Source organism: Monoraphidium neglectum, assembly GCF_000611645.1.
Source record: "Monoraphidium neglectum strain SAG 48.87 unplaced genomic scaffold scaffold00750, whole genome shotgun sequence".
In the NCBI taxonomy this organism is placed as follows: Eukaryota; Viridiplantae; Chlorophyta; class Chlorophyceae; order Sphaeropleales; family Selenastraceae; genus Monoraphidium; species Monoraphidium neglectum.
This window is the reverse complement of record NW_014012878.1, coordinates 8,834-21,724: the sequence shown is the minus strand read 5'-3', so window position 1 is coordinate 21,724 and position 12,891 is coordinate 8,834. Positions and strand designations below refer to the sequence as shown.

Sequence of the window (12,891 nt, the reverse complement as noted above, 5' to 3'; positions counted from 1 at the left end):
GGCGGGGCAGGGGCGCCGGCCTTGGCCGGCGACGCGTCGCGTGCGCCTGGCGCCCCCGCCTGCTGCGGCTGCTGCGACGTCCCTGGGGGCATGCCTGCCATCCCCGCCGGCGGCACCAGCGACGGCGGCGGCCCGCCCGGCGCAACAAGCGGCGCGCCCGTGCTGGTGGCGAGCTTGCCGGCATCCGGCAGCGCGCTGAAGTCGGGGTTGTGCATGGCCTGGCGCGGCAGGTCGCGCAGCGCGCGCGAGGGCAGCACGTCCTCGAGGCGCACGTCAAAGGTCTTGAAGGTCATCTCGATGACGAAGGAGATGTTGAGCTTGAGACGCTCCATCCCGTGAACCTCGGCTAGCAGCGCCAGGATGCCGTGCACCATGGGGTTGGTGGCCTTGAAGACCTTGCTGCCCTTGCAGCCCTCCAGCACCTTCTGCACAAACGGCAGCACGGCGATCATGCGGCCGCGCTGGTATGCGTCGCGGATCATGGCCTTGAGGTCCATGTCCACCACCAGCACCGGCTTGTTGCGCGCAAACGTCTGCAGGCCCAGCCAGGTGCCCAGCTGCTTGATCAGGGTCCGCTCGTTGGTCTGTGTGATGGCGCGGTCGCTCTCAAGCAGCGCGCTGGCGTAGTAGTAGGTGGTGCGCAGGACGGACTTGACCAGCGCCTTGTCGCCCATGGTCTCAAGCAGCTCCATGTAGAGCAGGTGGTGGTTGGGCTCCTGGAGGGGGGGATGGGGGGGAGTCAGGGGGTTGCATGCGTCAGCAGGTTGAGGGAGTTGGGAAGGGCTGCGGGAGACGGGGTGCTGGGAGAGTGCTTGTGGGGTGCCTGCCATTAGGAGGTGAAGAGGCACCGCAGGGGCAGGGGAGCAGGCAGCAGCCGTGGGCAGAGGCGCCTTGCATCCGGCTGTCGAAAGCCTGCCATGTGCACCTCAAGACCCAGCAGCTCCACGATGGGACAACAGCCAGGCACGACAGGGCTCTGCAGTCCACAAATCCCCATCCCAGTTCACATCCAGCAAGCCCCAGCTTCGGACGCAGACCAGACAGGACACGTCAAACCCAGGTCGAAGCCCTCAACCCAGGCTGTGCACAGCCAACGGACGCACTGAACCCCTGAGACACACTCACACACTCTCAAGCACACACCTGAGCGGCGCGCTTGACCGTGAGGTAGTTGGCGAACCACTCGACGTACCCAGGCACGATGACGAGGGCGGCGAGGTCCTTGGACTTGGCGGCGAGGTTGTTCTTGGAGAGGTTGTTCATGATGAAAGACACCTTGTCCATCGCGGTGTCGGGGGGCGCCTTGAAATCGCGCAGGTTGCGCTCCGCGCTCTCCAGCGTCTCATTGTTGATGGTCGTGCTGAGGCTGACCACCGGCGGCTTCTCATTCAGCGTCGACAGGGCCGCCGCCTGCGCTACGTTGCTCTGAAGAAGTTTGTTCAGCGCCTCCCCCGTGCCGCTGCCGCCCACAGAGTCGGTAATGGTCATAGTGCCCGGGCCGCCGCCGCCGCCGCCGCCGTCGCCACCATCGCCGCCCTTCCTGCCACCAGCCGCCTTGTTTCCGCTGCTGCCCTGGCCCGTGCCTGGGCCAGAGCTGCTCGCCTGCCGCTGCTGCTGCGGCGGCGGTGGAAGCGGGTGCTGCTGGTGGTGTTGCTGTTGCTGCTGCTGCTGCTGCTGCTGCTGCTGCTGCTGCTGCTGCTGCTGCTGCGGCTGTTGCTGCTGCTCCACGCCGCCATCGCCTCCGCCTGCACCGCCGGCGCCGCCGTTGGCAGAGCTCATGTCAGCCATGCCGCTGCCGCCCCGCTGCTTGCCGTCACCCTCCCCACCACTACCGCCGCTACCACCAGTCGCCGCTGCCGCTGCCCGCTGCTGCTGCAGCGCGCGCTCCAGGGCGTCGGCCACCGCCGAGTCAACGGAGCGGATGCGCGCCGCGTGGGGAGCTGCGCCCGCACAGAACGCGGGCCACCGCGTCAGGTCGCCACGGAACTGCACTAGCGCGCCAAGGCCAAAGCGGAAGAGCTTGGAGTCGGTGGGCTCGCTGACCGCCGTCAGCAGGCACTGAAGCGCGACGCCGAGCGCCATGCCCGAGAAGAGGTTGGCAGCAACGAGGCGGCCAAAGAGGGCTGCTGTGACGGAGAGCTCCTTGTCAGGGTAGTTGGGGAAGAACCTGAACTCGTCCAGCAGGTTGTGGACCATGCAACGGAACACCTCGACCTGGCGTGCGTTGCCGCTGACCTTGAAGCGCCGCATCTGCTCCACGACCTCCTCCACAGGACGATTCTCACTGTAGATCTGTGCGGGGGCACAGGGCAGTCAAACAGGGTCTTGATAGCGGAAGAATCACGCGTGCAGGAAGCGGGGAAGCAAGCCTTGCAAAGCCCCAGCCACCAGCTGACCCAAAAGCCCACTACGCGGTGTGCCAAGCTGGCATGCAAATTTCACCCGCTTACAAATCTTTTTACAGTCAATGCAACTCCTCGCACGTACTTCATGCAAGTAGCTGCAGTCAAGCAAGAGCGTCACAGCGTTGACAAGCAGAGGCCTTGGGGCCATGCATCCCCGCAGGCCTCTCCTCCTGAATCCCTTGCCAACTCACCGAATGAAAGTGCATGTTGGCCTCCTCTTCCACATCAGAAGAAAACGGCCCGCCGCTGCTGCCAGCCGCTGGCACCGCTGCAGCCGCGGCCAGTAGCGCCTCAGCCCCAGGGTAGGCCACCACTGCATGAGCCTGTGCACGCGACACCTCTGACGCAAGATCTGCACCACCGCCGCATGCGACGTGAGCATGCAGGCCTCGCAGCAGGCACGCCGCCGTCTCACACGCCAGTTGAGGCGGAGGGGCTCGACCCTGGTCGAGAGGCAGCTGCGGCGGCGGCGTGGGAGCCGCGGCCATGCGCGCCTCGAGGTAGCGGGCAACTGGCCGCACCAAGCCTCCGCCCTGCCGCGCAAGCCGCTCCGCCAGCCAGCCGTCCAGCGTCGCCCCCAGCAGCTCACGCCGCGCAGCAGCGTCTGCCAAATCGAGAGACAGCTCGAGGGGAGCCACCTCAAGCGCTGCATGCAGAACGCCCAGCTGCGCCAACAGGTCAACCAGCCGCGCAACGCGCCCGATGTCGCCACCAGCCCACAAGCCCATGCCCTTGAGGAGCGCAGCCGGGTTGCTGTCCCACAGCCGCCGAAGGACAAGCCCGCTGTTCGCATGGCCTGTGAGGAACGGCGGAAGCAGGCTGCTCCATAGCAAGCGCTCGAGCGCGCCCCAGTCTGTGTCGCCCGCTGCCCGGAGCGCGCCCAGGCTGCAGAGCAACACCTCGCGGCAGGCCTTGCCTGGGCCAGCCTCGAGGAGGCTGCGGACTGGGCCCGCCTGCCCCGCGTCTGCCAGCTGACAGAGCACAGCCAGCAGGTCCACGCTCAGCCAGCAACCGTTGGCCGTGCCCGCCGCCGACGCGCCGCTGACCAGTCCCTCCAGAGGCGCGACACGCCGCGGGCTCGCATCCCACGGCACGGCATCTGGCGGCGCCACTGTGGCCGCCGCCAGAAGTGACAGCTGACCAGCTGCGTTTGACCACAGGCGCCCGACGAGAGCTGAGATGGGAAGGCTCTCGCCCGTCGCGCGACGGAAGGCTGTGGTGAGAATGCCCAGCCCAGCAGGCTCGGGCACTAAGAAGCCATCGTGGTCCAGGCCCTCTGCGACGCGCCGCCACGCAAGGCCGGGAGATCGCGCCTTGGTGACATCCACGACCACCGCCACATTCCATGTGGCACTGCCGGCCTCGCCCAGGGGCGCCGCTGGCGGGCCATCTGACAGCACTGCAGCGAGCGTCGCTGACAGGCCGAGGCCATCGGGCTCAAGGCCGCGCACGGTGCGCGCCATCAGGCCGAGCGCCTCGGCCACAGTGGCCTCGTCGATGCGCCCAGGAAACTGCTTAAGCAGCCCCTTGAACGCGGCTTCGCTCGCCGTGCAGGGATAGCCAAGCTCCTGCATTGCGCGCGCCAGCCAGTGCGCACTGCCGCCACCCGGGTCGGACGCCATGGCTGCAAGCTGCTGCACAGGGAGCACGTCGACCGCCGCTGCGACGCTTTTGCTTAGCAGCGCGTGCAGCCGCTGCTCAAGCTGCTGCCTGCTGCCGCCACCGCCGCCGCCTGCACAGTCTTCTGCCGCTTCTGCCTCACCACTGCCACTGCTGCTTGCTTCGGAAAAAACTTGCAGGGCCGCTTGCGCATTCTGATGGCTGGCAAATGCAAAGGCCTGCCTGGCGGGAGCGAGCAGCAGCTGCAGAACTTCTGCAGGCAGCTTCGCCCCCGAGCCAAGGGCCGCGGAAAGGACCTCCTTGAGGCGCTGGTGGCCTGAGCAGTTGTTGGTTTCAAAGGAGTGCAGTCGGGGTAAGGTTTCGCGCTCAGGGACAGCAGACCAGCGGGAGAGCAAGGCAGCAGGACAGGGGGCGGCACAGAGGAATAAAAGCACAATCGCTGACGCATCCTGCACCGCACACAGAGGTGGCGCATGGGCTGGCTGTTGCATGCACAAGGGCACTGGGTTGGACCAGTGTGCAGGTTGAATAAGCACCACTGATCTCATCACAACATATGGGCAGAACATGCTCAACGCGTCGCATGCAGGCTGTGCTGATCTGGTCGACGCACAGCGAGCACACTCGCCCTTCCTGGCAGCCCATGGCGGCATGCACCAACCTGCGGCCCTCCAGACGTCGTCAGGCGCGTCCGAGAGAGCCCAGGCTACGAGGAGCTCGTGCTGCAGATCGGCTCCAAGCTCGAGGTGGGCGAACGCGCTTGGTTCGACTTTGCTGTCGCCGTGGAGCAGCGCTTGGCACACCGCAGTAGCAAAGTTGCTCCCCCTGATCACTGGGGAGGCCGGGCCTCGGCACAGGAGGGCCTGCACCTCCGGCCAGGCAGGCTGCCAGCACGACGAGGAGGGAGGAACCTGATGGATGCGAGGTGAAGAAAGGTGTAAGGGAGGACACGTCGTGAGGGCGGCCCTGTACACACACCACAGAGCTCGGCCTCGCTGCAGGCAGGCACCAGCAAACCAACTTGCCTGCTGCTGCGCGCCTGCTGATGCTTGGGCGTTCCTTATCACAGCTTGAAGGAGGTGCATGTTCCTTTCATCATAATGAAAAACAGTGGGATGTGGGGCAGCCCATCGAAAAAATTTCGGATCAGACCTCGAAAAATTCTCTAGCTTCTAGCTCGTTGCCCCCGCACTAGCCGTCAGGTTTTATAAGCTGCTAGGAATCATATCTGATGGTGGTGAACTGTAGACATCCAACTTGGCACGCGCGAGATCACACCCTTCACTGTCACACCGGCACACATGGGCTGGGTGGACGTGCCACCGCCACCCACGCGGGGTGGCACTCTGCTTGCCCAAGGTGACCTGGACGCCCACGAGCTGTCATCTGCAGTGGCGACGCTGAGGGGCGTACTGCGGCTCGCGCAGGACAGCACGACGCGCGGCGACGGCCTCACTGCGCGCCTTGCCGCCCTCGGCCTCGGCCCCGATGCCGTGCGGCATCAGCAGCCAGATCAACAGCCACGCAGCAATGTGCTTGGTGCAGTGCCAACGCCGGGGGTGGCTGCGCCACGGGCCGTTGTCTCGGCACCATCAGCAGCTCCCATGGCAGCAGCAGCGGCAGGAGCGGCGGCAGCAGCAGCGGCAGCAGGGGCGGCAGCAGCAGCGCCTGCACCAGTGGCCAGCGCCTCCTCGGCGCCAGATCCCATGCCGGCCCCCAAAGCCATGCTCGTGTCTTCACCGGCGCGTGCGCCAGTGCCAACCCCCGTGCCGCAGTCGGTAACATCGATGGCACCTACCACGGCTGCAGCAGCGCACACGCAGCAGGCGCCGTACCAGCCCTCAACGCAGCCCTGGGCTACAGCGGCGCCTCTCCAGCAGCAGCAGCAGCAGCAGCAGCAGCAGCAGCAGCAACAGCAGCAGGCGCGGCAGCCCGCGGCTCCGGCTGCCCCGGCATGGGTGCATTGCTCCACCAGCGATCCGGGCGACCACGGCGGCAACCCCGTCTCTGCGCTGGCATGGACCCCGCAGCTGCCCGGCCTGCCTGGCGGTGATGGCCACATGGGGTGGCTCATCAGCGCCAGCCGCAACTTGGTCAACCTGTTCGAGTGCAATGCGGGCGGCGGTTTCAAGGGGGAGCCTTCTCTCATGGTACGCAGGCCTGGCAAGATGGGTCGAGAGACCGCCACGCGACTGAATGCCACATTGGGGCAGTGTGGTGGTCTTTGATTGGCAACAAATGCCCCTGCCATTCAAGGATTGGAGGGTGCTGCACCCCACTGGTGCTTTTGTGCTGATAGGTTAGCAATGGGACAGCAGCTGGTGTGGGTTGGAGAGCGCTCACATGAAACAATTTTCACAGGGACGTTATCTAGATGCAACATGTCCTGGAACCCCACTGGAACCTCTTACATATAGGACTGGGTGAACTTGCTGCCCGTATGCAGTATCTGACGGCCGATCACCCAATCACGCCTCCCTCGGATTGCAGCTCATGCACGCCCAGGAGGTGGACTTTGTGTGCTCGCGCCTGGCTGTGGAGCCCTCCCTGGAGCTCATGTTTGCGGTCAGCCTCACCACCGACAAGGCAGCCCAGGAGTGCATCAGCGTGCACACCCTGGACGTGGAGCGCCTGCTCGCGTACCGCTACCGCTTTGCACCGCCGGGGCAGCGGGCGAGCGGCGGTGGCGGGGCGGCGCGGCTGATCAACCATGTTGTTAGCCTGCACCCCGTTGGCGGCACGCTGGCACGCTGCTGCGCCGCCTCTTACGGCGGTCGCCTGGTCGTGTTTGAGGCGCCAGCCACCGCGCCGCAGCCGGGCGCAACCATTACGGCGGCGCGCAGCAGCTGGGACGCGCACCCAGGCGCGGCCATCACGGCCCTGCACTTGTCGGCCATCGCGCCAACACTGTACAGCGGCGCGAACAACGGTGCCATCCACACCTGGGACCTGCGCGCAAAGCCCAGCGCGCCCGCGGCGGTGCTGGCGGGGCACCAGCGCAACGTGACAGGCATCAGCCTCGTGCACGACTCCCTCCTGGCGTCCTGCGGCATTGACGGGCAGGTACGTCCTGAGCCACTTTGATTACGGCAGGGCACCTGTGGGTCAGGGGCTTTGGAGCCTGGGATGATTGGGGCTTAGCACTCAGTAAGGAGGATCTCAGGCAGGGGCAAGGTGATGCAGTATCAGGGGCAAGGCCTGGCAAGCATGCAAGTTGGAGATCCAGGTCTTAGGGGAGGGTGCATCCCCCAAGATGCGCGCGATACTAGTGAGCACCCGCACGATGGCTCCGCTTGTAAACCTCACCACCCTACCGACATGAATCCCCAATCCCAGGTACTGCTGTGGGACCCCCGCTATGCTGGGTCACCCTTCTCCTCGGTGGTTCCCGACGGCGCCCCTGCGCTGCGTCTGGCCCCAAGCCCCTTTGGTGACTGCCTGGCCGTGTCCACCAACCGCGGGCTGCACTGTGTTGACCTTGTCGATGGAGAGCACGGCGTCACACCCATCGCGCCCTTCCCCCTGCAGCGGCCGTACGGGGACATATCTTGGAATGCGGGCACAGGCGAGCTGTACGCCGCGGGCCACGGCGGCTCCATTGCCGTGTATGGGCGCCACTAGCAGGTGGCACGAAGCGAGCATAAATGCCTGTGGGGGTCCAAGGAAATGTTTATTTTGCTGCAGGTAGCCCATTTCTAAGTATAGCTGTACATATGTCTGATTTGGAGCAACTTGATGCCGCTGGTCGCATTCTGCCCCAGAGCGGCTCCGACCACCATGAGGGGCAGGAGGAGGGCTGCAGCCACGAGCACAGCGCCCGCAATTCCTGTTCGCCGTCGAGGGATGCTGCTATACATGCCTGCATGGGTATTTTTGTGTATGCTTGTGCCTGTAACATGTAGCACCGTGCTCGTAGCGCTGCTGTGATGCAGAAGGGTGGTCAAGTTGTCCTGGTCAATGCTGCTGGGCTAATTCTGAGTCACAGTTGAATACATCATCAGAGCGATGTCAAAATCTGGCTCCGTATTGGCAATCAGACTTGTGGATACTCTTTGTACACACCTTCCTGAGCTGAACAAGCGCAGCGGCTCGAGCAAACTAGCCCTTGGGCTAGTTTGTCACCCCGCCAGCGGTCTTCAGTCAGCTGAGGCCACTTTCAACTGTGTCATCAGACGTGCCGCCCGCAGAGTAATGCGTTTTGTAATCCGTTCAAGCACTGGCGTGACATCTACTGTATGCACGCCCTTGATGGCAAAAGCGACTGCACGAGACTCTAAAGCGATCTGACCGCGTGCACCACGATGCTTTTAAGGACGCTGGAAGCGCCATCGGCCGTGCTATCTGCATGCGTGTTGCCAGCAGACGCAGCGCGCGGACTGGTTGCAGACGGCGCTCCGCACTCCGCCGCCCTGCTGCACCGCCTGGATCGTGTCACTGCGTGCGTGCCATGCGTCGATGGCGTAGAGCTGCGGAGCAATTGGCTGCTGCCAGAGCCGACAGTGGCAGTCGCGCCGCTGTCCCAGGGCCTTGCCCTTGTTATCGGGCAGAGCGGTCGCTATTTCGTTGTCAACCTGCCTCGGCCGCTGCAGCAGCAGGAGTCGCAGCAGCAGGCCCCCCAATGCGAGAGCCGTGCTCTCGTCATCGCGGAGGCAGCGCCGCCACGGCTGCCAGGCAGCTGTACCCGTGAGGGTGGCGCCCTGAACGGCCCGGCGGCCCTTCTGGGCTGCAAATGCAGTCCGCCCGTGACGGTGCGGGGCAGTGGCGGCGTCGGCGACCGCACGTTTGTGCTGGCCAGCCGTGCGCACGGCGTCCTGCAGCTGGCAACGTGGTGGCACACGGCATCAGGCGGCAACTCCAGCAGTGCCAGCGGCAGCACAGCCGGCCATGACGGCTGCAGCGGGGGCGGGCAGCTGGACGTGGCGGCGTTCCGTGCGACCCCGGCACTGCTGACGGGCGGCCTCCCTGGTAGGCCGGCCGCACTTGATGGTGGCCTCAAGCCTGTGGTGTGTCAGCAGACGTGCTGCGCCTGCCACCTGCTCCCGCCACATGCCTGAAATCCCTGGTCGCAGGCTGCCACAGGCCAATCGATCTCCCCCTGCGCGATGCATCCCGCTGCGCAGACCTCCATCCGGAGTCGTCAGCCGCCGGTGATCTGGCAGCGATCCGCGCCTCAGGCAGCGTGCGCGCTGTGCTGCTGCTACCAGAGGCTGAGCAGGCCCTACTGCCGCTGGGTGGCGGCGCCCTAGCCGCCGTGCTGCACGACACAACGGGTGATTGGTTTGGAAGGGTGACAAGCAGAGAGCAGGGGTCGTCAATTGCAGGGCGGTGATGCTGGGGTGTGACCTGGACAGTTACTTCAGCAGTGCGGCCCTCATCGCCACTCTTTTTCCGACTGCACATCCACGTGTGCAACTCACACCCTGCTCAACGTTCCAGGCCCGTCCCACACAACCGTGGGCCTGCACTGTGTGGAGCTTCACAGCCCCACGGCCTCTGTGCTGCAGGGACCCTGGTCCCTGCGCAACCTGCATCCCACTACACAGCTGCTGCGCTGGCTCCCGCCCCGAGCCGGCAGCTGTGGTGCTGCAGGTGGCGTGGCTGCAATCAGCAGCCGCGGTATGATACTCGTGTCGCGCGACGCAGCTGCGGTGGGGACGTCGCGCGGCGCAGGTGCGGCCTTCGAGTATGAGAAGCTGACCCTGGTCAGCTGGGAGCTGCCTGCACCACCCGCAGCTGCGGAGGCGGTCGACGGCAACAGCCGGATCCTGGTCGTGGCAGATGGCGCAGCGGGTGAGCCGGGAGGGGGCGTTTGACCGTGTCGCTTTTGCACGTATGCGTCGACTGAAGCGTCAGGATTCAGCCCTGGCTTTTGCGTGCAACCTCGTGCTGTGCAGCTCCAACGCAGTTTTTGGAAGCCTCATCCCCCAACTCCTCCATCTCACCCACAACCTTGCCTGCACCCTGCAAACCCCCCAGGACTCCATCTGCTGGACCTGTCGCAGTCGAGCCCTACCCATACGCGCATCATCACCACCATCCCCCTCAGCGTGCCAAGTGCTCTCTGCTTCCTGCCCCTGCAGCACGGTTCTGCAGCCACCGAGCTCGGCCACGGAGGCGCAGCTGCATCGGACCAGCGGCCGCGTGTCCCGAGTGGCCCCCTCGGTTCTGCCGAGGGCGTGCTGCTGATCGCCAGCGCCTGCGGGGCCACGCAGGCCGTTGGGGTGCTGGCGGTGGACATCGCTCCGGCAAGTGCAGCCCCGCAGTCAGAAGGCGCTGTTGGCAATTCCGTGGCGCGGTGGCCAGTGCTGCGGGCCGCACTGCTGCCCAGCCTCGCCCCTGTCATGTGTGTGGCGCCGGTCGCCAACGGTGGCGCGGGAGCCACACCCGAGGCGCAGGTGGTGGTCGGCTGTGGGCGAGCGCCGCGCGGTCGTGTGGCGCGGCTCCGCAGTGGAGTAGGGCTGCGGCCCTTTGTGCTGGATGGTCCAGAGCTGCCGGTGCGCAGACGGGGCTCAGGGTCACCAGGGGGCACAGCTCCTCGGTCAAACCACTCGAGCGCAGCTCCTCGCATAGCGGCGTCAGCTTGACGTCGGCGCGGCATGCCTAGGGACCGCTCTCGCATCCGCCTGGTTGCATTGGTTTTCGTAGCTGCGCCCCGCACGGCACCTGAGCGCCATCCCTGGCCCAATCCCCTCACTCCGCCTTGCCCGTCCACTGTGCAGGGCAGCGTGTCGCTCTTTCAGGTCTCTGGCGACCCATCGGCCCCAGAGGACCAGTCGCTGCTGCTCGTTTCCTTCGAGGGCGCTGCGCGCGGCACCATTGCTTTGGCCATGGCGGGCGATGGTGCGGCGTTGTCTCAGCTGGAGGCCCCGGGCGTCGACGCCGCCTCGCCCTGCATCTGGGCCGGCGGCGTGCCTGGCGGTTGGGGGGCGCAGGCCACAGCAGAGGGCATCCGCATCGCGGGGCCAGCCCCGGCATGGTCGCTGGCGTTCGAGTGGCGCAGCACGCAGGGTGAGTACACATCACAGGCGTGCATACACATGGCAAATGTGGTTGCTTGCAAGATGCAACCTCGATCTGGCAAGTCTCAACTTGACAGATGCTGTGTAAACATCACAGCACCCCTGGCCATCCTGCCTGGCACGAGGATTCTTTACGAGATCGGCCCGGCCCCAAGCCATCAAAACAATGTTTTGTCTTGCTTCAACCTCGCGCCAACCTCGTGCCCTGGCCAGGCCCCCTCAGCCTAGCGGCCGCGCACGGCAGCTACCTCGTGACGGCATCCGCGGACCGCCTGGCAGCGCTGCATGTGTCGCCCGTGAACGGTGCCCTGGCACTGCTGGCACAGGCGGAGCTGCCGCAGCAGGCGTCTGCCCTTGCCGTGTTCCCTGCACCCGCCAGTGGCAGCGCGGGCGAGCTTTTGGTTGCAGTGGGGCTGTGGGTGGAGAACGCTGTGCTCCTGCTGCGGTGGCATGCTGCAGGACCAGGCGGCGGGGGGCTGCAGCCGGTGGGGCGGCTAGAGCTGTGGGAGCAGCAGCCGCGCAGCCTCGCGGCGCTGGACGTCGCGGGTCGCTGCGTTCTGCTGGCAGGCAGCAGCCAGGGCCAGGTGAGGCAGAGAGGACCCGGGGGCATAGCGCTGCCCTCCAGCACACCTTGGCTGCTGAGCAGCAGTGATGCTTGTCAGTTGTGCCGGGCGCCACGTGCGCTGGCGCTCTTCGTTGGCAGCCTTACAGCTGCTGACTCTGAGATACCGGTGTCCAGCGGCAGACCTCCAATCGCATCCCGCACTGCTCAGCGGCACCCTCCCCTTGCCTATTGCCAGGTGTTGTCATGGGAGCTCGCACCCGGCGCCACTGTGTCTGCAACGATCTCCACGCGCGCCGCGCGCCGCGTCCGCATTGGTTCTACCAGCGTCGCCCTCGCAGCGGGAGACAGCCTGCGCGGCGGCGCTGATGGCAGCAGGCCAAACTCAGCCGCGCCGAGCGCCGGGCCGTACGTCTACGCGCACTGCGATGCAGACGCCATCTTCCGCGTCGCGCCGCACGCGAACTTGCTGCTTGCCGGCACCACGGCCGAGTCCGCACCGCCGCCTGCAACGGACCTGGTGCAGGCGGCGCGCGTCGTCGGCGCAGAGGCGCTGCGGGCGGCATGCCCCCTCAACGTGCGCCGCATGCCTGGCAGCCTGGCCTGGGTGTCGCATGCGGGCCGCCTGTGCCTGGGTGCCCTTGACTTGGAGCACAAGCTGCGCTGGACTGCAGCGTCTGTCAGCGACACACCCCTGGCGGTCGCGTGGCACGCGGCCAGCGGCTGCATTGCAGCACTGACGCAAGGCGAGGGCCGCGCAGGACTCGGGGCGCCTGGGCGGCAGGTGTTGCGGCTGCTTGAGGGGCGGTCGATGCGGCAGGTGGCGGCGCTGCAGCTGGCGGAGGGCCACGCGGCAACAGCCATGGAGCTCCTGGAGTTGCCCTGCAGCAGTGCGGCGCGCAACAGGCGCAGCCACGGCCGTGACGGTGACAGCGGCATCGGCGCATCAGCCTCAAACCAAGCCGCTGACCTGTTGCCTGGCTTGACCTCCAGCGCCGGCTGCTCAGGAAGCAACAACAGTGGCAAAAGCAGCGGCATGATTGGCACGCGGCCGTTTTTGGTGGTTGCGTCCTGCGTGGCAGACCCCCAGCAGCAGCAGCAGCAGCAGCAGCAGCAGCAGCAGCAAGAGCCGGGCAGCCAGGCGCCACTCCGTGTGCCAGGGCCCCCATCCTGCAACCCCGTCAAAAGCGACGCCGCAGGGCTGCTGTCGTTTTTCAATATCAGGGCGCTGCCGGTAGCAGGCGCCGGTGCAGCGGCGAGCAGCAGCAACTGGGCTGGCGGGGCA

The 12,891-nt window shown here is 66.1% G+C and overlaps 3 protein-coding genes across 3 annotated transcripts; 2 read left to right on the top strand and 1 right to left on the bottom strand.

The window, feature by feature from the left end:
* Positions 1-273: 273 nt before the first annotated feature.
* Positions 274-4,027, bottom strand: MNEG_5135 (CCR4-NOT transcription complex subunit 1; the record flags this gene model as incomplete). Its single annotated transcript, XM_014046393.1, has 4 exons — positions 274-281; positions 326-716; positions 1,144-2,292; positions 2,597-4,027. The coding sequence occupies 4 exons, from the start codon at positions 4,025-4,027 to the stop codon at positions 274-276; spliced, it is 2,979 nt and encodes a 992-aa protein (XP_013901847.1).
* Positions 4,028-5,326: 1,299 nt separating this feature from the next.
* MNEG_5134 (hypothetical protein) lies at positions 5,327-7,646 on the top strand (the record flags this gene model as incomplete). The annotated part of the gene is made up of 3 exons (XM_014046392.1): positions 5,327-6,175; positions 6,516-7,088; positions 7,362-7,646. The coding sequence occupies 3 exons, from the start codon at positions 5,327-5,329 to the stop codon at positions 7,644-7,646; spliced, it is 1,707 nt and encodes a 568-aa protein (XP_013901846.1).
* Positions 7,647-9,803: 2,157 nt separating this feature from the next.
* MNEG_5133 (hypothetical protein) lies at positions 9,804-11,762 on the top strand (the record flags this gene model as incomplete). The annotated part of the gene is made up of 4 exons (XM_014046391.1): positions 9,804-9,815; positions 10,745-11,033; positions 11,258-11,628; positions 11,748-11,762. The coding sequence occupies 4 exons, from the start codon at positions 9,804-9,806 to the stop codon at positions 11,760-11,762; spliced, it is 687 nt and encodes a 228-aa protein (XP_013901845.1).
* Between the last annotated feature and the right edge of the window lie 1,129 nt (positions 11,763-12,891).